This window comes from Crotalus tigris, unplaced genomic scaffold (genome assembly GCF_016545835.1).
Source record: "Crotalus tigris isolate CLP2741 ecotype Arizona unplaced genomic scaffold, ASM1654583v1 scf7180000024375.2447938, whole genome shotgun sequence".
NCBI classification, from domain to species: domain Eukaryota; kingdom Metazoa; phylum Chordata; class Lepidosauria; order Squamata; family Viperidae; genus Crotalus; species Crotalus tigris.
In genome coordinates, this window is record NW_024100545.1 from 760838 (window position 1) to 785835 (window position 24998).

Consider the following 24998-nt stretch of genomic DNA (forward strand, 5'->3'; position numbering starts at 1 on the left):
ACCCCTCATGCAGCCGGAGCGATTAGCTCTAATAAGGATAAACCACGGGGGGTGGTTGACGAAGAACCCTCGCACACCATTATAGAGGAGGAGGGAAGATCGGAGAGCGGCAGGTTACGGAAGATCGAGCCGTCACACCCCCTACCTGATGGTCCTGAGGACTCCCATGGAATACAAGTGAATGCTCTTAATAATGTAAAAAAGGGGAGAACTGAGGAAGAGCGCTGCAACCAGGAGGGACGCGGCTTGATTGCTGCGCACACACCCCCTGGACTGGGCACCCGGAGTAGGACACGCGCAGGACAGCTGGGCATGACAACTAATAAGAGACGATCCCTCCACCTTGCGGAACACCCCCCCACGCTGCACCGAACCCGTAGCAACTTACGAGATCATCAGGATGACGGACACATTAAAAATGAAAGTATTGAGACCGGAAATGAATATGATCCTAAAAGTAACAACTGGACAAGATATGGTGGAGAAAGGAATGTGGAATGTGCACTACCACCTGAGCCTAAGGGGAGGTTAGAATATAAAGGCAACCGAAATAACTGCAATTGCCATCTAGCTAATCCGGAGTTGGGAGAATTGGAGACGGATGAGGATAAAAATGCAACCAAAAAGAGAAAAGAAGCACAGGTTAATTGCACACGGCTGAACCAATTAGGCCCGATAACAAGATCGAGGAGCCGGGCGCAGACCTCGACACGCCTATAAAAGACCTTCTCATTCTCTGGCGCGCCAGCCCTGAGGATGCCGGCAGGTGACGGCGAAAGCTTGGCGCTTTTTTAAAACTTTTATAGTTTTAATTTATTAAAAACTTTTATAGTTTTTATTACCCTGGTGCTCATTTTATATTTTCAGTATGTATGTATGTATGGGAATATTTGAAAAACAAGTTTCAAATGAGGATCCCTCAGAGGTAGCATTAGGTGTCTTTAAACCATGCCTTTTTTTTTTTCTATCCTGGTGTTTCTGAACCTTGCCAACTTTAAGATGGCTGGATTTCAACTCACAGAATGCCCCAGCCAGTGTTTTGGCTGGGGAATTTTGGGAAAAAGCCCGCACATTTTAAATTTGGCAAGGTTGGAAACACTGCTCTGATCCTTAGAGTTCTCTGTGGTCATACCATTGAAAATTGACAGTGCTATACTATTTCCCACTTTATTAAAAAAAAGCAATAATGAAAATAAATTAAAATCTAGTGGCCTTGTGCCTCCAAGGATCATCACTGTGTCACCTCACCCTATTACTTTGGAACCCCTGGATTCTGAAAAACAAATTATCACTATTCGCATAGGTTTTCCTCTTATTCCTAATCTGTCTTTAATAAAGATTACACTTTAAACAATTGAAGGAAATACTCAATTAAAATTGTCTATTTAGGGTTTTTTCAATTTTTTGATTAAAAATTGTATAAATCATAGATCTTGCATTGGGTTAATGGGCAAATACTGAGTATTCCCAGACTTTTTTTAATTTTAAATTGACACTGACTGAGAAATACAGAACATTTATATTAGGCTCAAGAAATTATTATATGATTGCTTCAAGAAGCCACTGCAAGAAAGCTGGATGAAATTAGAATTAAGTAAAATCATCCTGCCTTATATGTTATCCTTACCTTACCAGTGGAGTAGACATACATGGTCCAAATTTGTTTTTTTTTTAAATATATAAAAAGCCAAAGTTTATTTAACAGACACACTTCCTAATTATAGGAAATGTGTGGCATTGTCATAAAAACGTAACATCTTCACACTCTGGGCCCAATTGATCATGTTGTTAGTGATCAAGGTAATAGATTGGAGTAGGGGGTCTTCAAACTTGGCCCTTTTATGACTTGTGGACTTCAACTACCAGAATTCCTCAGCCAGGCATGTTTGAAGATCCCTGGATTGGAGAGATTCTGCTGAAGAGTTAGTGATCAAGGTAACAGATTCCTTAAAGTGGCAGAAAAATGCAATTTATTCAACTGGCATCCCAGTGTTTCATTTTTAACCAGTAGTAACCATATAAACCATTTGAATCTTGTGGGATCTAATACCTTGGCTCAGGAAGAAAAGCAGAGTATTAACACCATCATAACCAACATTATTTCCAGCTATGTTAGAAAGATGTTGAAAATCAAAGAGAAGCATGAAAGGCAGGCTGGAGAGTATTGTTTGGCATCTAGAATCTTGCTTTAAAAAATAAGTAGATAAATACATTCAAGAGAAATAAAAGCTCAGCCCACTTTATCTGCAATCAGGCCTGTGAGATTTTTTTTTTGTTCCACCACAGTATATGAATTACCAGCTGCTCTTTTTAAAAACAATTAACACACATATTTTAAAAAAATGATTTCCACTCTAGTTTCATTTGCTTTAATTTAGAAAGGTAAAGATACACATGTGTATCAATGACAACATTTCTAAGTAAGAAAATGGTTCTGCCTTCCTAATTGCTTGCTGTCCATCCTGGTCAAAGGAAGAAACACTTCCTTGAAATCATTATTGGATGAAACTGAATTCTGAATTGGCAGAAGTAAACTCTATTTTTTTCTCTCTTTCATGCTCTTTTTATCTTATGCCTGGGAGAGACATAGCAAGCAGGCTCTAAGAATCTGATTTCCTTGACTTCTCAACCTTTTCTTTTCATGGTTTCTGATCAATAAATAAGCAGGAGCAAAATGTTTTTGTTTGAATCTAGGGACAATTCCATAAGAACATTGATCTCAAAGTAATTATTCCATTCAACATTCAACACAATGGGTTCTTTTATTTACCCTTTAAAGATGACTTTCATACAGAAAAGGTATACATTGCCTTATATTCATTTTTGGTTCCTATGCCAGTTCTATTTTTAAATAATATTTTCCTTACTTAGAACATTGTGAATACTTTCTTTTAGAGACAGAAGATGCAAACATATCCTTTATTAAATCAAACATGAACTTTCTAATCCAACAGATCCCCATGTGAAAGCTTTGTTAAGGTCAATGTGTGCAAACATTAAAATTGCAGATTGCAAAATTAAAACTGCAGATTGTTGCAACTACCTCTGTGAGAATAATTGGACACAATAGAGCTTCCATATGGAGAAGCCTGCTCTCACTGTGTTATTGAAAACCTGCATAGCAAGACACTTGTCAGTCACCAATGATAAGCAGCTTGCTGTAATTTGCCAGTATTCACAATTTAAGATGCATTGTCACCTTGGTTTTGTATGTAACTCAGCTTTCCTTGATTCCTTCATTAGTTTTAAGATGAACTGATAAAATTGGTGGAGCAAATGCATAGTTTTAGAATTCTTTAGTACATGTTGGTTACTTATTAACTCTCTGCCCAGCAGCAGTTATAAAGGAGCACAGCTTATCATTTATATTTGTTGGTTTAGGCATAAGTTGGATCTATAAAATATTATATATCTGAGAAACACTTTTTGATTGAAGTAATAAAATACTATCTTAATTTCATATTGCAGATACTTTCACACTCCTTGCAGTAAACTGTGCAAAAAAAACTCTCCTTGAATCCTGTAAATTCTAACATATAACTTTGCATTGTGCTTGCCTTCTCTGTAACTTTAAAAGTAAATTGAAGAATCCATTACAGCTTTAACTTTTATGTTGGAAGAAAAAGGGGGTTTCTGCATAATGAAGTATACTACAGAAGAAACTAATTTGCTGATTCTCATTTTGAGTAGGGATTATTCACCTTGTTTTCCATTATTTTAGATTTTAGGAGATTAAACTGTATTAGTTTCATTGCTATGGTTGGTTTAATTAAATTTGTACAGCCAGGCACCCTACCAGTAGCAAGAGTGCAATAGACCAGGCTAATGTAATGTTTGTCAGAATTGTACTTTGGGGGGCTGTTCCCTACTTACACGCTTCAGTTGTGGAAATAGATGTAAACAATCTATGGCCAATGTGTGAAGATAAAAGAGCTGCTTCAGAATATTAACATCCCTCAGTGGGATTCTTAGGAAATAAATGTTGGGTTGCTTTTTTTGCTGTGCTTCCCTCTCAGGATTGGTTAGTTTGAGATGTAACGCTAAACCATTGAGCACAGCTTCTCCAGATTCTTCCCTCCTACTCAGGATACCTGCATAAAACATAGAAAATTTGTTTTCATTTTTAGTTAATCGTAATTTACCATGTCATTCTTTAATTCAAAGAATCATTACAATCTCAAAATACAGTTGATAAAGTTGTCTCATTTTAATGAATTATGGTTACAATTGTAAAGCTGCTAATCTGGGTTTTTAGAAGTTTTTGATCTCTTTATAATGTACCAGAGAGAATCATGTAAACCCTGTGAATATGCTGAATCTTATTACACTGAATTTTACTTTGTAAAACTATGATCTGTTTTACATGACATTTCATACTGTAACAATTGTCTTATTGGTTCGTTCCAATTTTAGTAAAAGTCTTACCTTTCCATATTATTTTAATAGTAAAATTATCTCACACTGACATCATGCAAAATAGTAATAATAATGATAAAGTTGGAAGGGACCTTGGAGGTCATCTAGTCCAACCCCCTGCTCAGGCAGGAAACCCTATACCATTTTGGACAAATGGCTGTCCAGTTTCTTCTTAAAAACTTCCAGTGTTGGAGCATTCACCGCTTCTGGAGGCAGGTTGTTCCACTGGTTAATTACTCTAACTGTCAGGAAGTTTCTCCTTAGTTCTAAGTTGCTTCTCTCTTTAGTTAGTTTCCACCCGTTGCTTCTTGTCCTGCCTTCAGGTGCTTTGGAAAATAGCTTGACTCCCTCTTCTTTGTGGCAGCCCCTGAGATATTGGAATACTGCTATCATGTCCCTCTTTGTCCTTCTCTTTGTTAAACTAGACATACCCAATTCCAGCAACCATTCCTTATATGTTTTAGCCTGCAGTCTCCTAATCATCTTTGTTGCTCTTCTCTGTACTCTTTCTAGAGTATCAACATCTTTTTTACATTGTGGTGACCAAAACTGGATGCAGTATTTCAAGTGTGGCCTTACCAAGGCATTATAAAGTGGTATTAATACTTCACATGATCTTGATTCTATCCCTCTGTTAATGCAGCCTAGCACTGTGTTGGCCAGGAAAACTGTGCTATTTCATTCTAAGGGGGAGATCAATCCAACCTCATCCATTGGTCTGCAAAGACATAAGTACAGGAACTTTCTGCTTTTTATCAGAAAGAATACTCAGTACACTGTTGCCCTAAGACCATAGATATAGGAATATGTTAGAGAATGTCAGCCCCATTCTTTGGTTAAAAAAATTAGAGTTTTCAATATTAATCAGGTTCAAGTTCAGTTCAATCAAACTGCATTAAATGCCTGTTTATACCTTATAATTATGTTCTGACCTTGAAGAACTGGTCTTTCTACTCTTCATTTTCCCTTTTCACTGAAGCGTTTTTGCATGTCTTTGTTCTGATATGTGTATCTAACCACCACACCTGTATTTAACTTTTTATTGGAAAACAATTGCCTAAAAAGTGGGATGAGAAAAACCCTGAATAATGTTTGAAGCAAAGGTTGGAATTCTGTATGTTAATTAGTGTTTTAATAACTAAATGATGATCAAGGCTCATTTTTATCTGCTGAATAACGCAGAGGACAAGGGCCAAAGATGTCTCTTTCCACAGTTATTTAGAACAATTTTTCAAGGGACACTTTTTTATATAAACAGTCTGCTTGGGGAACACTGTAGTCCGGAGTACCTTTCCCCTATCTCATATAGTCCATGATAACCTTTGGATTACATCTCCATTATTCCTGCCTGTGGATTATACTGGGTTGATGTGATGTTATAAAAGTTCTAGAGATTAAATTATATTTTGGTCTCAATGGAATATAACTTTGATATAAGATGGGTGATTGTATAAATGTTTTAAAGAAATAAATAATTCATTGGTGGTTTTAGGTCATGTGCCTAATCTCTTCATTTTTTTATGAGCAGTCATTCTTTATTTTGTTACCCTGTGGTAAGATGGGCAGCCAATAAATTTGATAAATAAATATTTTTTAAATTTATAATTCCATTATTGGGTTTATTTTGGTTGTAAAGTAGCATAATAGAAATAACATAACAATTATTCCAAAGCAGAAACAGAAGAAACAAAATATGCTAATAAAATAAAATAAAAATTATTAGCAGAGAATTGTAAAAACAACTAAACAAGTAGTCCTTGAGTTATGTTTGGTTACTGTTTAGTAACCAAAGTTACAACAACACTGAACAAAGTGTCATACTACTGGACCTTGTATTTACAACAATCACAGCAGCTGTTCAGTCCCATGATCAGAATTTGGGGGCTTGGCATCTGGCATGTATTTATGATGATTGCAATATCCCAGGGTCCATGATTGTCATTTGTGACTTTCTCAGCCAACTTCCAACTAGCAAAGTCAATAGAGAAAGCCAGATTTGCTTAATAATCATATGATTCACTTAGCAATTGCAGCAAAAAAGGTCATAAAATTAGGTACAACTCATTTAACAACTGCCTCAATTAGTGATAGAAGGTCTGGTCCCAATTATGATCATAAGTCAAGGAGTATCTGTACATTTACAATCTATAGTCTAAATCCTGTAAATAGTTAAACTACACATTCATGAATAGTCTTAAAATACAGTAAAAAAAAATTAGAAGAAAACTAAAACAAATGGCCAAGTCCAAATAAATTGTGATACAATAGCAAGAGGAAATAAAAATAAGATAAGAATTAATGGTAAAAACCTGCTGCTGTGGCTTTCTGGATCAGTATGATTTTTAGCATCTTCCAGAATGCTGTTGAAGAAAGGAGCAATTGGATTTCTATGAGGAGACTTGTTTAGAGTACTAGCACTGTTTCTGAAAAAAATACCTCCTGATTTCAGCTCCCCACTTCTCAGAACTAAGAGTGGTTTTTCCCTGACCAAACTAATAGGTCAAGCTCACTCAAGCTGGATAAGTGGCCCTGTTAAAACCAGCACTAAATTAGACCTGTAAAACAACCAGTAACCAGTAAAAGGCTCATGGTATATAGGGAACATTAGTTACTTCCATGTTATTTGGTTTCAAGCTTCTCCTCCAGGAAGTGGCTTAAGCTATCAACAGCATCTCTCCCACAGCCTGACTTGGTGATAGTTGGATTATCATCAATACATTCATGATTCTGCATACTGAATTGTTGGACACCTTCTCAAGAACAATTTCCTAGACATTTCAACGGTAGGAAAGAAAGAAGACCTCCGTGAGGCCTTGCACAGCGTCCACAACTGCAAACTTCATCCTGAAAGCTGTAACTTGCCCTGCCTCCTCTGCCAGTTCTGCCTGTTCTGCCCTAGTGCCATCTCCCCAGCCATGGCCAACTTTACTCCACACTGTCCCTTTTTGTGTATACTGTATGTGTGTTTATGTTTATTTGATTTAGATTGAAGAATTCAGTATTTTGGGTGTAAAATTGGCTTTCTTTCATTGTAGAATTTGTAGGGATGCTTTTAATGCAAGATAAAAATTTCCATATTTTATACTCTTTTTCATTAAAGTCTATTTTTGTATTATTTACCATATCCATAGATCATGTAATAAGATTACAAGATTTAAACAAAAAAAAAATCCAGAATGATGTTATCCTCTTATTATTTTCTCTCATTGGTTTTATTTATGAAAATGACAGATAAGCTGAATTTGTTTAGTATTTCATTTTTAATATTGTGAGCATTTCCCATCCTCTTATTTCTTTCTAATTTTCATTCAAGCTGGACAATGCAGATGAGCAAGCTGCCCAGATCAGACGAGAACTTGATGGGCGCCTTCAAATGGCTGATCAAATGGCAAAAGTAAGTTTGAATTTCTTGTTTTGAGGAGTGGAAATTTTTCTAAATCGGTTTGAAACTGATAGTTTAAGAAAAAGTTCCACTGCAGCCAGTGGAACAAACTACATTGATTTATAACAGTATTTGTTTGCATTCGTCCTTCTCTAGCCTCGTCTCACCTTTTCAGTTCATTTGGATAGGCCTTATTTTCTGATGGATGACTACTAGTGGCTGTGAGTGTTGTTAATAGATGGCATGTTTTTGTAACTGGTAAACTGAGCTTATCATAAATTGTTTGATAATCTGCTTTTAGGTTTGCCAATCAAAAGACATGGTATTCAAGGAGAAAGGAGGAACAGAGTGAGGGCAAAACAGGTCAACAGCCAAGCTTCAAGTTAGCATTGTCAATTAAATGAATAGTTTAGTTGTCTGTTTGAAAGGCCACCACTGCTAGATATAATTTGGAAGTGATTGTTTTAATTGACATCATACACTAAGTCTCATGCATACATAATTGCAGAAAGAAAAGAGCCATAGTAGCACAGTGATTAGAATGCAGTATTGCTGGCTAACTCTACTCACTGCTAGTTCGATCCTGACTAGCTCAAGGTTGACTCAGCCTTCCATCCTTCCAAGGTTGGTAAAATGTTGGGGGCAAGATGCTGACTCTGTAAACAGCTTAGAGAGGGCTGTAAAGCACTAAGTGTTATTGCTATTATTAAAAGAAAAGAGATATAAGCACTGCACAGTCTGAAGAATTCCAAAGAATACATATAATAGTCCTACTTTAGATAATGGAAATACCTAGGATATCTTTGGGGATTAAGATGGGCCATTGGTCCTATGTGTGTCAGTAGGATTGTATAACAAAATATTTCTATATATGATGATACAACATCAGACAATCCAGAAATATGCTAATCTATTTGATTTTTCAATACTGCTTGGATTTCAGTTCTCTTGTTAGACTTGCTAGATTGTTAACTGGACTCTGTTGCTTCAGATTTCCTGGCAAAATTTATCTTACCAAATCAAGAAATTGGGGAAAGAATTGCAGACATATAAAATGATTTACATCTATGTTCAGCAACCTCAGAAATCAGATCAGTTTTGATTGTTTTATGATTTATAATTGTTATTATATGACCCAGGAACAACTAATAGAAAAGAGAAATATTTTAACCGTTCTGTTTAATGGAGAACTTTAATGGTGAGTTGTAGAGTAAAATTCTGGTATTTAAAATGCTATAAAAACAAAATGATTCAGTATCCGGTCATTCCTGTCCTTTCTGAGGAAGTACTTTTAAATTTTGAATTATCCTATAGTTTTAGGTTTTAGCTAAAGAAATGATAATCTGTCATCTTACATTACTCCAGATTTACTATCAGAATGTTGTATTTTTCTTTCTTACAATCCTTTTCTATTTTGTGAACATTTCTAAATTGAATTGCATTATTTGGGATATATTGTTTCTTAGTATCTAATGGACACTTTAAAATGACTTCTGTAGTTTTTCAGGTTAATAATCTAAAGGATACAGTTTATATTTACATAAAACAAGATACCAATTAATCAGGGCTATGTTTATCTGTCTAGGAGTTTAGAACCTAAAGTGACACTGAACTTTCAAAAATATTTTCAAGGAAAGAAAATGTCCAGAGTTTATAGCAAAAGAAATGGAGCACATGTATATAGAAGAACTACGATCTTCAGTGAATTTGCTGATGGCAAATTTGGAAAGTCTTCCAGTGTCTAAAGGTGGCCCAGAATTTAAATTACAAAAATTAAAACGATCACAGAATTCTGCTTTCTTGGACATAGGAGATGAAAATGAGGTTCAGCTGTCAAAATCAGATGTGGTGCTGTCATTCACATTAGAGGTAAGCATATTTATCATATAATACCTGTTGACATTTGAATTACTTATGACTATTCCTAACTCCTTGGGCTTGTTTATTGTGGTTCCTTTAAGAAGTCCTAAAGGTGTGATATTTATGGGTCTATATTTTAAATTATCTGCCAGCAATTCAGTTGGACATTTTACCTACAGAATGTTTTCTAGAAGAATATTCAAAGGGTTGTAAGCTGCAGATCTGCTAAAATCTTCATTGCTGATGATAGCAAAATCATTAAAAATTGGCTTAATCTCTTTTTTAATAATTTTATTAAATATTACAATTCGAACAGTAAAAAACTATACATATTTTAAAAATTGAAAAAAGATGGTGAGAAGGTGCAGAAAAGACAGAAAAAAGAAAAACAGAAAACTAGGAAGGAAATAAGAATTCAGAATATAGAATAAAGAAGAAAATAGAAAAAGGAAAAATGTATAAAGAAATGACTTCTTTATCACCAGTATAAACAGTTTTAATAACTTATCATCTCTTAAAATACAGAAAATAATTTCTTCTTCCCCTATCCTATTTCTTATTTATAAACAAATACATAATGCTTTATCATTTCAGTCTTTTTTATTTATATATAAAATACAAAGAAAAATAAAAATAGCAAATTAAGGGAGGGAAAAGGAGAGGAGAAGAGAAGGTGTGAGGTACAAGGGGAAAAGAAAAAAAAAAGATGTTGACTTCTGACTCTTTTTAGCACAGTACAAGATAAAAACACTCCAGCCTCAACTTTTTGTTTTTACACATTAATATATAACTAGTCATTTCTATAATGACAAATCTATGTAATCGACAAAAGTCAAAGTTTCATTTTTTAATCACAAGCACAAAATCCAGAAATGATATCCAAATGAAAAGCATACTCAAACACAGTATATTCTCCTCTTTGAATAAGATGATCAATTTAACCATCCATGTTTTATCTTTCTTGATGTGGGAATAGTATGTATTTCTATTTGCACCTAATAATCTTTATAAACTATCACCATTTTATTAAGAAAGTTAACTATATACTTTCAAATTCTTCGATCTTACAAGGATAAGTACTATTTTTTTCAACCCTTTTTTTAAAAAAAAAATTGCTAAACTTTCTTTAAATACTTTTCTAGAATCAAAACTTTCTAGAACAACTTTTTCTTTAACTTCTTAACATACAGGCTTTGAACTTCAGTATTGAATTTAGGTCACACCCTCCAAACTACCCTTATAGAATAATCTTTTTTTTTTCTCCTTTTATAAAAATCCTTTTTAGAACACAGAGTACTCTCAAATAGATTTTCAATAACATTACATACTTCAAAAATTACTTAAACATTATATGTAAAACATCATTTTCAAATTTTAGATTAAGACTTTCTTTCAGTTACAAATATCAAATCCATCCTAGATCCAGTTAACTCATTAAGTTTAAGTCATTCTTTGACCAAGTGACAAAATTAGTGGACCAGAGGAATGCTGTGGATATAATTTACTTGGACTTCAGTAAGGCATTTGATAAAGTAGATCACAACCTACTACTCGATAAGATAGAAAAATGTGAGTTAAACAGCATCACCACCAGATGAATTTGTAGCTGGCTGACCGGCCATACTCAGCATGTGGTCTTCAATGGAACTGCATCTACATGGAGGGAAGTGTGTAATGGGGTACCCCAGGGCTCTGTTCTGGGCCCAGTGCTCTTCAACATCTTCATCAATGATTTGGACAAGGGGATAGATGGGGAACTCATCAAATTTGTGGATGACACCAAGCTGACAGGAATAGCCAATACTCCAGAAGACAGGCTTAAGATACAGGAGGACCTGGACAAACTTGAGCATTGGGTGCTATCTAACAAAATGAAATTCAATGATGAAAAAAGTAAGGTTCTACATTTAGGCAAGAAAAACCAAATGTACAGGTATAATATAGGGGTACCTTGTTCAATAGTAGTAACTGTGAGAAGGATCTTGGAGTCCTAGTGGACAATCACTTAAATATGAGCCAGCAGTGTGCTGTAGCTGCCAAAAAAAGCCAGCTCAGTGCTGGGCTGCATTAACAGAGGGATAGAATCAAGATCACATGAAGTATTAATACCACTTTACAATGCCTTGATAAGGCCACACTTGGAATACTGCATCCAGTTTTGGTCACCACGATGTAAAAAAGATGCTGAGACTCTAGAAAGAGTACAACAAAGATGATTAGAGGAGGCTAAAACATATGAGGAACGGTTGCTGGAATTGGGTATGTCTAGTTTAACGAAGAGAAGGACGAGGGGGGACATGATAGCAGTGTTCCAATATCTCAGGGGCTGCCACAAAGAAGAGCTATTTTCCAAGGCGCCTGAAGGCAGGACAAGAAGCAATGGATGGAAACTAATCAAGGAGAGAAGCAACCTAGAACTAAGGAGAGATTTCCTGACAGTTAGAACAATTAAGCAATGGAACAACTTGCCTCCAGAAGTGGTGAATGCTCCAACACTGAAAGTTTTTAAGAAGAGACTGGACAGCCATCTGTCCAAAATGGTGTAGAGTTTCCTGCCTGAGCAGGGGGTTGGACTAGATGACCTCCAAGATCCCTTCCAACTTTTTTATTATTATTATTATTATTATTATTATTATTATTCCCTCCAACGTATCTTCCTAGAGTAGAATCCTTTTCTCTGGAACGATTATCAACTAATTATAAGTCTTCCTTTTTATCACAGATTTTTCAATCTTCTTAATGTCCTTAAGGAAAAATCCCAAATTAGTCTTTTTAAAAGTTGCTGATTTTCTTGACACTCTTCTTTTAGCTGTGTTGAGAGATTTATATTTATACCATCATAATAAAAGTTAATGTCAAGTTTGTATTCCAAATTTGCAATAATTTTTTCTGCATTTTCAGCCTCGGTAACTTGGTAACTTTCTGGACATGCTTGCATCTCTTGAGTAATTTGAGAGGGTTTTTTTTTTAATCATCCTTGGAGCACATCTGGTCAACAAATTAGTGCATTTTACTTAGAGACCTTTCAAATGTATCTTTAATAATTTGCTCCTCCATCTTGGCTCCCTCTTTGATCAGATCCAAAAATTCAGCTGTAGCTGAAGAGCCACAGCCCAGGGAAAAACTCTTCCAGGATCCCTCACTGGGCATGTAATCAGTCGGCCATATTCAAGGAAGTCCTCCTTTATCATTTCAGTCCTGATGTCAGCAAAACTCCATTAAGGATTACCAGAGACAACAATATGTCTATTTTAACTTTGTTCAAATCAATCAGTTTTATATTCTTTCTTTTTACTTTTAACTATCATGATCTTTAATTCCTTCAAATAATGTCCTAAAACCTGATTTCTTTTCATTTCATTTTCAGTCCTCTAGTTTTTTTTTATTGTCCAATTTTTAAAGTCTTGTCTTATTTAAAAAAAAATCAAAGGAAAAGTATTTTTGAATGGGAAGAATTATATATAATTAATTCTAAAATCTTATTTCAAATTTATCTGGACTCTTAGTCTGCTTGTAACTTTCTAAAATCAAAGTTTTAATCACTCCCTTGTTGTTTATTTCCTTCAAAAATTTTCAGTTCTTGTAACAACAATTTTCTTTGCTGAGCATTTGAAAGAAATTCACCTGATGTTGTAACATATCCAAAGGTCCCTAATAGCTGAAAAAGAGTTTAAAAGCAATTTCCGAAAGTGATTAGAAAGGGAACTATGCAAACTTAGTGTCCTTAATGTCAGGTTGATCTCATTTGAATAGATCATCCTTTATGTTGAAGTCATGTTAACCTTTTCTAAGGCACAGTAATTATCTTAACACAAGAGAAATGTGATGAGAATTGTTGAATTAGATGTTGAATTTTGTTTAAATTGTTTCACTTATTTTTATTATCTATTATCTTAGGACCTATTCAGAAATAACAACCCTTCAGATTGCCACTAGAGTATCTGGGTGGATATAATAATTAGTACATTAGCATGAAAACAAAACTAAATCCTGTCTTTCTATTGTGCAGGGATGCATAATTTTGTTTATTATTGTGACGATTTCTTGTTTCCTCTGATAAATATGGCAACTCTCACACATCTCTTGAATTTAAAATTCAGAGGAAAAGAAAAGAAAATTACTCCTGTCTTAACAATGCACTTCTGAATGCTGCAAATGCTTCTGAAGACCAGTATTACTCTGGGTAGTAAAACTACCTTCTCTGGATTTGTATTTCAGTTTAAAGTCTAAGATCTCTAGATTCTTGCTTTAATGGTAATCTTTCTTTAACAGGGACATATGATTTCTTATTTCTTCACATGCACCCCTTAAAAAAAGCTTAAATACCTGCCCTAGAAGTCTGAAATATTTACCATGTCCTAACTGTTTAGTCTTTTCCTATTCCCTGATCTGAATTCTTGATATTTTTACTGAAGTATTTATTACATATGTGTGTTTGTTATACAATTATAGTATCTTCATTGTGCTTTGCTTATTATTCAAGGACAATAATACAAGTCCAAAGTTGCATTCTTCCATTAAAATGAGAAAAAGTTCCGTAAATATTTCTTTTTTTTTTTCACCTTATCACCTCCAGTACACTTTTCAAGAGCATAAAATCACTGCAGTACTGCTGAAAGCTAAGGGGAGGCTACTAGCTCCCACTCTGTCAGGAATTGTTGTTTTTTAAGAGGAACAAAGATTATATTATAGTAATGGGACTTAGTTCTATAAAGTGATTGCTTCCTTTGTCACTCTATCGGCAGTTTGAGTAAACAGATCTTGTGGGCCAAATTCACATGCCCTTTTCTTAAGTACTTCTATATTATGCTGCAAAAATGAAGTGTTTTACAGTTCATAAATCTGAAATAGACTCACAATCTATTTGTGAATCAAAGAAAATGGTGTTGGAAGCTAACTGAGCTACAGACATTAAAAGTGATGTTCAATCAAGAATGGAATTCAGTCTGGAATGTTTCATAAGGAAGACAACACCGTATTTCTTGGGCAGACAGTGGCATCACTGTAAGGGCAATGGCTTCACAACCTAGCAGTGTGACAAGGTGAATTACTTGGAATCAAATTGGCTGAAAAGTTACCAGGGAACGGGTCTCTCTTTTTTATGTGTTTGCCTCCTAACTGGTTAGACTTGAGAGAGCATATAGAATTTGTATGTATGTAGGTTTGCATGCATGCTTTGTGTGTGTGTGTGTGTGTGTGTGTGTGTATGTGTGTGTGTGTGTGTGTTCTATAGCTCAATAGAGATATATATCTTTATCATAGGATTATCTTTTAAAAAAAGAAAAAAAGGTTGAATAGGCATGCAGATTTGTTATAAACGAGAAAGCCACAGTTGTTTTAAAAAATATCATTATATGTCTATTTGTTCAACTGAGTCATTTTAAGTCAGTGTTCTCCAAAATATTATCTGTTGAACTATTTTTCTTCTTTTTTTAAAAAACAAATTTTATTGGGTTTTTTTAATTCTTAAGACAAAGTACTCAGGACACACTATGGTGGTGGGGTAATCAAACATCCAAAAACAAAACATATATACATATTACAATCAATACATCAAACTTTTCTCCTCAAATAGCATAGTATTTTTAAAATAATACAATTCTAGCTTAAATTTATTCAACCTGAATCTGTTTTAAAGCTTTATGAATTTAAAATACTGTAATCAAATTAACTTTAAATAAAAACATTATCAATTCAGGTATCCCTGAAGAAATAAATAAGATGTATGTTAAAATTAAGGAACCAAATATATTCTAGTTCCTTAATTTTAACATACATCTTATTTATTTCTTCTTCCACTAATATCCCCTATTTAAAATAAAATATTGATCTATCCTATACATATCTAATCCATCAATTAATCAATCTCTTTAAGCTGACAGAATAATGTCAGACCTTAAATCATTTAAATCCATTAGACAGACTTCAAATTACATCCAGTAAATTAGCATAACTACTAACATCTATGTCATCAAACACATCATCTTATTAAATTAACTCAATTAATTATTAATTCAATCCAAATCTAAAACATCTCTTCAATTTTCTTCATTCTATTACATAATAATTTTCATACAAATAAACCTATCATTCTAAAAAATACATTCTTAATTTTCTAGATTACCTTTAATCCATTATATAATTAAAGTGACAAAATAATATTAAGCTTTAAATCATTTCAGTTTGTTAAGCAAATTTCAAATTTCATCCAATTGATTATCATGCCTTACCACATCTATATTATCATACAAAACATCATCCACTAATTTAAAACATTCAATTGATTATTGAAACAATCCAGATCTAAAAAAACCACCATTTTTCCCATTCCAGTACATAATAATTTTCATCAAAATAAACCTATTATTCCACCAATTATTTTCTTAATCTATTTTAAGATATCTGTTCTAATAATCACCCCCCTATTTTCTCCCCTTATTTTTAAGTCTGAATCTTAATTCTTAAAACAATCCATAAATCAACAGTGCCTTTTAATCCATTACACATCATTTTAAATTTCTCTTTTCAGTCTTATTCTGGCCTTTTTTTCTATGCCAGGAAGGTTTCCATAACCAAACTTCCCTTTCAACCGATAGATCCCTCTTTATTGCTTGCAGTGCCCTTTGAAGCTATAGGAATCCCATCCTCTGTATTAGGCCTCTGTTTCTCTCATCCTTAAAGCTTCGTTGCTTTAAAGTTTCAAGTCTTAATCTTTGGTTCTTCTGATTCTCAAAACTATAAATGACATGTTTATAAGGTAAAGTCTCTTTTATCTCATTTGTTTCCTCTTCTAGTAAGTTCTGATTTGTAGAATGTTCAGATATAGTCTGGAGATCAGTTTGAAGGTTTGAAGTGGAACTTCCAGTTCTTAATTCTGTAGTAAATTCTTTTATTGTAGCACATATTTCTGCAGTAGCTTCATAAAGTTTAATTATAACTGAGTTTTCTCCATATTGATAGTAATTGAAGAGAGTCTTTTTTTTTCATTTTTTGTGGAGGCTGTATTTAGTAAAAGTTGTGCAGTATCCACCCCCACAATTCCCACTGCTACATCAGTTTTTCTTTTCTCTTGAAAAAATTTGAAGGTCAGGTCTATTCCATCTCCAAAGAATAACCAGAGATTGCAATATTAGGTTTTCGCCAGTAGATGTCCTTAATAGATTAAAAAAATATTTTCCATACACCATTTCCCCCCTTTTTTCTATCTTTTAAAATATGATGTGAAAAAAGAAATAATCTTCAAACATAAAGTAATAGTACAGCTCTTTAAAAAGTTTTTTCTGTACCCCAAGAACAGATGAAAATAAAATATAGTCTCTAAAATTTTATTCTATTCCTTTGTTCAACACCTTTCTTCCTAAACATATAGAAGCTGCTTTTTCAAAACAGGGAAATAGTTCCAACAAAACTCTTACAGGCAAAAAAGAAGCAAAAGAGAGTAAAGAGAGGAGCCAAAAAAAAGTCTCACCCGGATTCACCACGGTGGTTCTCAATGCTTAAATGTTCTTTGACTTGCAGTTTGGAGCAGCTGGGTGATGGGCCATTTTACTGGCCGATCTTCCTTCTCCGTTGGCCCTCAGAGATAGCTCGGACAGCTGGAGGAGCCACTGCTCCTCTGCAGCCGAGCAAAGTCTTGTCGACAGAAGTTGCACCCTCCAGGGCAACTTTTGACCTGCATAAGGGTCTACTGGCGGAGGGAAAACTAGCCAACGAGGAGACTAGTCTCCTTGTACAACTAGGGACGCCGCGATCTGGAACCGGAAGTCAACTATTTTTCTTCTTAACTTCTGAAGATGTGCTTCAGTTTAGATTCCCAGTACCACAATGCAAGTAGAAATGATAATATTTTTAGAGAAAATTATTAACTTTAAAATAATATGCTTAGAACTGGCTGCCTGTATTGCATGTTATATAGTTTTTTGGCAGTGGAAAACTAATATGAGTATTTCTAGACCTTGCAGGTCTAGAAGCACTCTGGACAATTTATCTTTTTATACTTGGAAAGAAAGAATTTAACTTAATTAATTTCAAAGTGTATAGAAACTGCTAATTTACATGATTAAGTGAACTAAGGTTTTTGAAAAACCGCATAAAAGAAGTTTGTTTCCTTGAGAAAAAGCTTCCCAAATGTTTGGTTTATCCTTTTTCTCCCATAGAAGACCAAAATGATACTGTGCCTGTTTTCAATCAGGAAAATCTTTCTGCAAGTTGACCTGGTCACAATGCATATTTCTATAATCAAGAAAACAATGGTTTCTCAATAGCATAATGACATTAATTAGCATTTAAAGAATTTGAGTTGAGGAACAGTCACTTTCACAGTCATATTTTAGTTTATTGTCTTCAAGGCAACAATTTCAACCTCTGAAGTGGCAAGCTACTAAGGCAGCATGTGGTTTAACTCTTCAATACCCATTAGCTACATTCAACCCAGAAGTGAAGCTTTGGGCAATTAGATGTTGATATGGAGGGCCTTTAATATCCTGGTTTAATGGTGTGAAAACATTTTATGTATCTCTGGTTGGACATGAGAATGGCAGCTCAACTGTGTTCATAATTCTTCCCAGCAATATGAATAATGCTGTTTGGAATTTTAACCACCAGTTGTAGCAGCATTCTGCCATCAGTCAAAGATTAAGTTTCCCCTAGTTACATCCAGCTGGGATAAATTCAGATTTGCACTTGAGAAGAGTGTTATTTTAATATGTGAAATTCACAGTTCTATGCTCAAATCATGGTAAGTAAGTAAGTTTATATTAATGCTCAGTTGCTATGTATCAGGTTAGATCTGGGTACAGTGTTTCTAATATACTTGAAATATTGCTAATTTTTTCATGTTTTTCTTGGGTTCAAAACTAAACAATTTGTTTATTTGTCCCAGCATTGTCCCTTACTTGCTGATCAGTAATATTTGTACATAAACATACATTTGAAGCTTTGTTGCCACTAGTCATGATCCACAAAAGCATCTACAATTACACTCTCATATTTATACTCTGTTGGTGAACAGAGGTGTTATAATACCCTTTGTTGTTGTTGTTGTTAATTGCGAAGTCGTGTCCGACCCATCGCGACCCCATGGACAACATTCCTCCAGGTCTTCCTGTCCTCTACCATCTTCTGGAGTCCATTTAAGTTCACACCTACTGCTTCAGTGACTCCATCCAGCCATCTCATTCTCTGTCGTCCCATTCTTCTATTGCCCTCAATCTTTCCCAGCATTAGGCCCTTCTCCAGTGAGTCCTTCCTTCTCATTAGGTGGCCAAAGTATTTGAGTTTCAACTTCAGGATCTGGCCTTCTAAAGAGCAGTCGGGGTTGATCTCTTCTAGGACTGACCGGTTTGAACGCCTTGCAGTCCAAGGGACTCGCAGGAGTCTTCTCCAGCACCATAGTTCAAAGGCCTCAATTCTTTGGCGCTCAGCCTTTCTTATGGTCCAACTTTCACAGCCATACATTGCAACTGGGAAAACCATGGCCTGGACTATACGCACTTTTGTTGGCAGGGTGATGTCTCTGCTTTTTAGTATGCTGTCTAGATTTGCCATAGCTTTCCTCCCCAGGAGCAAGCGTCTTTTAATTTCTTGGCTGCAGTCCCCATCTGAGGTGATCTTGGAGCCCAGAAAAATAAAATCTGTCACTACCTCCATTTCTTCCCCATCTATTTGCCAGGAATTGAGAGGGCCGGATGCCATGATTTTGGTTTTCTTAATGTTGAGTTTCAAGCCAACTTTTGCACTCTCCTTCTTCACCCGCATCAGGAGGCTCTTTAGTTCCTCTTCACTTTCTGCCATTAGAGTGGTATCATCTGCATATCTTAGGTTGTTGATATTTCTCCTGGCAATCTTAATTCCAACTTTTGATTTCATCTAGCCCTGCCTTTCTCATGATGTGCTCTGCATATAAGTTAAATAGGCAGGGCGACAGTATACAGCCTTGCCGGACTCCTTTTCCAATTTTGAACCAATCAGTGGTTCCATGTCCAGTTCTCACTGTTGCTTCTTGACCTGCATATAGGTTTCTCAAGAGACAAATGAGATGGTCTGGTACTCCCATCTCTTTAAGAACTTGCCACAATTTGTTGTGATCCACACAATCAAAGGCTTTAGCATAGTCAATGAAGCAGAAGTAGATGTTTTTCTGGAACTCCCTAGCTTTTTCCATGATCCAGCGTATGTTGGCAATTTGATCTCTAGTTCCTCTGCCTCTTCGAAATCCTGCCTGTACTTCTGGTAGTTCTCGATCCACATACTGCTGGAGTCTAGCTTGTAGGATTTTAAGCATAACTTTACTAGCATGTGAAATGAGTGCAATGGTGCGATAGTTTGAACATTCTTTGGCATTGCCTTTCTTTGGAATTGGAATGTAAACTGACCTTTTCCAATCCTATGGCCACTGTTGAGTTTTCCAAATTTGCTGGCAAATTGAGTGTAGCACTTTTACTGCATCGTCTTTTAAGATTTTGAATAGCTCAGCTGGAATACTGTCACCTCCACTAGCTTTGTTGTTGCTCAGATTTTCTAAGGCCCATTTCACTTCACATTCTAGGATGTCTGGTTCGAGGTCAGTGACCATCTCATTGTGGTTATCTGGGACGTTAAGCTCATTCTTGTATAGTTCTTCTGTGTAGTTTTGCCATCTCTTCTTAATCTCTTCTGCCTCTGTTAGGTCCCTGCCATTTTGGTCCTTTATCATGCCCATCTTTGCATGAAACTTTCCCTTCATATCTCCAATTTTCTTGAAGAGATCTCTGGTCCTCCCTATTCTGTTGTTTTCTTCTATTTCTTTGCACTGTTCATTTAAGAAGGCATTTTTATCTCTTCTAGCTATTCTCTGGAATTCTGCATTCAATTGGGTGTATCTTTCTCTTTATCCCTTGCCTTTCGCTTCCCTTCTTTCCTCAGCTATTTGCAAAGCTTCCTCAGATAGCCATTTTGCTTTCTTGCATTTCTTTCTCTTTGGGATGGTTTTAGTTGCTACATCTTGTACAATGTTGCGAACTTCCATCCATAGTTCTTCAGGCACTCTGTCTATCAGATCTAATTCCTTAAATCTATTTGTCACCTCTACTGTATATTCATCAGGAATATGATTTAGTTCATACCTGAGTGGCCTAGTGCTTTTCCCTACTTTTTTCAATTTAAGCCTAAATTTTGCAACGAGAAGCTCATGATCTGAGCCACAGTCAGCTCCTGGTCTTGTTTTTACTGACTGTATAGAGCTTCTCCATCTTTGGCTGCAGAGCACATAGTCAATCTGATTTCTATGTTGACCGTCTGGTGATGTCCATGTGTAGAGCCGTCTCTTGGGTTGTTGGAAAAGAGTGTTTGTTATGACCATCGTATTCTCTTGACAAAATTCTATCAGCCTGTGCCCTGCTTCATTTTGTACTCCAAGGCCAAACTTGCCTGTTATTCCAGTTATCGTTTGGCTTCCTACCTTAACATTCCAATCCCCCATGATGATAAGGACATCATTTTTTGGTGTTAATTCTATAAGGTGCTATAGGGCTTCATAGAATCGGTCAATTTCATCTTCTTCAGCACCAGTGGTTGGGGCATAGATTTGGATTATTGTGATATTGAATGGTTTGCCTTGGATTTGAATTGTGATCATTCTGTCATTTGGGGGATTGTATCCCAGTATTGTTTTTCCTATTCTTTTATTGACTATGAAGGCTACTCCATTTCTTCTGAGGGATTCTTGCCCACAGTAGTATACCTGATGGTCATCTGAGTTAAATTCACCCATCCCTGTCCATTTTAGTTCGCTGATTCCTAAGATGTCGATGTTCAGTCTTGTCATCTCTTTTTTGACTAAGTCTAGCTTGCCTTGATTCATGGATCTTACATTCCAAGTTCCTATGGAGAGAAAATCTTTACAGCATCGGACTTTCCTTTCACCACCAGATATATCCACAGCTGAGCATCCTTTCGGCTTTGGCCCAGTCGCTTCATTCTTTCTGGCGCTACTAGTACTAGCCCTCTGCTCTTCCCCAGTAGCATATTGGACACCTTCCGACCTGAGGGGCTCATCTTCCAGCGTCATATCTTTTTGCCTTTTAGTATTGTCCATGGGGTTTTCATGGCAAAGATACTGGAGTGGGTTGCCATTTCCTTCTCCAGTGGATCACATTTTGTCAGAACTCTGTGCTATGACCTGTCCGTCTTGGGTGGCCCTGCACAGCATAGCTTATAGCTTCATTGAGTTACACAAGCCCCTTCGCCACGACAAGGCAGTAATCCATAAAGGGGATAATACCCTTTACATCCTAAAAATATCATAAGCATTTGATTATACATTGCAGTATATTTACTGTTAGGACAAATATAACCCTAATGTACTATAAGTTATCACAGCTGCTACATATAGGATTTTTGGATTTTTAAAACTCAGTGGGATGCTTAGTATAATGGTTGGTCTGCACACATGAATATAGAACAGGGGTCTTCAAACTTGGCCCTTTTATGACTTGTGGACTTCAACTCCCAGAATTCCTCAGTCAGTGTGCCTGGGCTGAGGAATTCTGGGAGTTGAAGTCCACAAGTCATAAAAGAGCCAAATTTGAAGACTCCTGATATAGAGCATACTTATTAGGCTGTGACATTTATCAGTTTCCTTCCTCAATGTTTAATAGCAAAACTATACATGTATTTTAAAGGACAATCCAAAGTTGCAATGAAGATGATCAATGGACTGTATAAAGCAGCAATAAGCTTACATTTTTATAAATCTGAGTGAGACCTACATTTTACTCAATGATAACATTGTCTCATGGGAACTGAGTATATCTTTCAAACTGTTATGTCAATGCATATTGACTGGTTTTTTTTCTTGTGCAGATTGTTATAGTAGAAGTTCAAGGCTTGAAGTCTCTAGCTCCGAGCCGTATTGTTTACTGTACAATGGAAGTAGAAGGAGGAGAGAAACTTCAAACAGACCAAGCTGAAGCTTCAAGACCACAGTAAGATTTTCAAATAATGGGGTTTCCCCCCTTTTTTATAAGGAGGGCCCCTTCAGTCTTGTGAGAAAATTTGCTGTAAATTTGGAGCTATGTTTATGGAAGTAAAAGTTAGCAAAAAGTAACAAGACACTCAGTGCAAAACTGATGGATCACTGACAGACTGGTGGCCTGGTTGCCATATCTCTTCTAGGAGATAACAGCAGAAGGGTTGAAGAAAAGGCTTGATGGGAGAACAGAGGAAAGTAGACATGCCCAACATCAGTATCTACAGGACGATGAATAAAATTAAGATGGTTATTTATCAGAATTACTTGCTTCTTTTGTCCATGTGTCTTTGTTGCTCATATGAACAATGAGGCAGGTTTTAATCATATTGTCAAGACTGCTAACATCGTATGTTCTTGCTTGCCATATATGAAGAAGCAAACCTGTTTTATTTAGCCGAGTAGCATTTCTAGAGTTAAGACAGATAGCAGTAGGTTAAGGGGTGGGAAAGTATGCAAGTTAACCATAACAATGTCTGGGCACAGTGTGGCCAAGGTCAGCTCAGCTGCAACGGGAGGGGCACCTCACGGTTCACATTAATTGGAGAATGTGATTGATGACTGTAAAATGAAGGAGTGAGTTATGCTTTGTTACAGATGCTTGGGGGAGGGAGGATTCAGTTTCTGGCTTAACTTTGTTAGTGCCGAAGCTATGCAGAATAATAAAAGATTCTTTTAGAGGAAAAAGCCTCAAAATTCTTTGAAAATCTGCTTTCTTTCGGAACCATGTCACATATTGCTGCAGAACCCTCTTAATAATTTTGACACACACACACACAAACCCTGCATGGCTGACATAGCCTGGGACTGTCTTTGGATGATGTCAGAATAATGGAAGAGAAAATACTACTTGAAAATGTTTGTAGCTGACAAATACTTAAGACTCTGTAACACATGGACTGGGAATGAGAGGAAGGCATCATTATAGGGTGAAGGCCAATAATATCAGTACCCTTATTTATTTCATTCATTCCACTCAATGTACGACTACATAGCAGCGAAGACAGCAAAACACATCTTGTTTAGCCCTTCCTTCTAGAATTACATTTTACTTTTATTCTTTAAAAACATCATAAGGTGGATGAATCATAATTCATCGTGATTATTCTTCATTTACTAAATAGGCCATAGTCCCAAATTACTTACTTGAGTAAAATAAGTAAAATCTTACAATCCCCAGTGACTTTATAGACGTATGTAATATGCGAGATGTTTGGTGTTGCCTACTTCCATACAGTTCTGTCAATTTCCCAGTCTAATCTTCAAGCTGGGATTACCTGGTTGCCTTTCTTCCAAATACAAACTAAGGCCAAGCCTGTTTACCTTTTCAAGATTAGTCAAGATCAGCTAAGTGCTTCCATCTAGCTGGATGATAATATTATTGATCTATTTGATAACGTTCGATAAATTCATTGGTAATATCCTGTCTGTCTGCCTATTTATCTTTATGCCTACATGTTTTTAGTTTACCTTGAACTCTTTTTGATTAGGTTTAATGAAAATGGGGTATCTCAATATGGAAGTGTTCTCTTCAGAAATTAAATTTGAGCAGCCGACGTGTGTGGTAAAATATAATGAAGGTGAAATGAGTGGTTTTCATGTGTAATATTTTTTTCTTTTTTTGTTGTTTTATATTGCTGGATCTGCTGGATTGATCTTCATAAATGTATACATTTAGTCAGAGATGCTTTGCTTGGCTGAGATTCAACTTGTACACATATCTTAAAATTAATGTCCCATAAATTAATCCTGATAAAATTCACTATATGACAACTTTCTTCAACCTGGAACCCTCCAGATAAGTGAGTTATAATTTGCATAATATTCAGCTCATTCAGTGAAGTCTTTGTTGAAGATTATGGGACTTGTGGTTGGCTTCCTCTTGGATCTTCTTTCAGCTCATTTTGGGAGGATGCACTAAACAAAAAGACTCCAGGAGAGAAATCTCATTCTAAGGCTGACAACTAGAAGTTAATTAAATGTGCTTCTAATTCATTTGATTGGCCTCTGGGGTGATACACTTTCTTCAAAAGCCTTTCCCTTCTGTTAAAACATCACTCAGAATCTTTTGTAGATCTGTTTTAAAACATACTACCAAGAGTGTCTCCTGCTCTTTAATGTGTGCTGTTTTGAAGATTGTAGTCACAAAATTCCTTGTGGACCAACCATGAACTTGACATTTGCTAAACAAGTATAAAACTCCATTTGGAAGTATTATAAGCATACAGTGCAGAAAGTATGCAGGATTAAACCTGAGACCATTTTGACCCCCCCCAAAAAAAGTCTCAGATTCATGCATTTCTGCTTGTTTTCCCACTGAGTGGCAATAATATG

General features: G+C 35.7%; 1 protein-coding gene across 10 annotated transcripts in view; it reads left to right on the forward strand.

The window, feature by feature from the left end:
* CADPS2 (calcium dependent secretion activator 2) overlaps window positions 1-24998 on the forward strand; it is a 387552-nt gene that overhangs the window by 118031 nt on the left and 244523 nt on the right. For 9 of the 10 annotated variants that reach the window (XM_039328305.1, XM_039328306.1, XM_039328308.1 and 6 more), the window contains exons 4-6: window positions 7730-7810; window positions 9431-9667; window positions 22499-22620. In XM_039328305.1, the coding sequence (XP_039184239.1) occupies window positions 7730-7810; window positions 9431-9667; window positions 22499-22620 (440 nt within the window). Of the gene's footprint in view, window positions 1-7729; window positions 7811-9383; window positions 9668-22498; window positions 22621-24998 lie in introns of those variants that run through there. The other variant, XM_039328315.1, reaches the window with a different exon arrangement.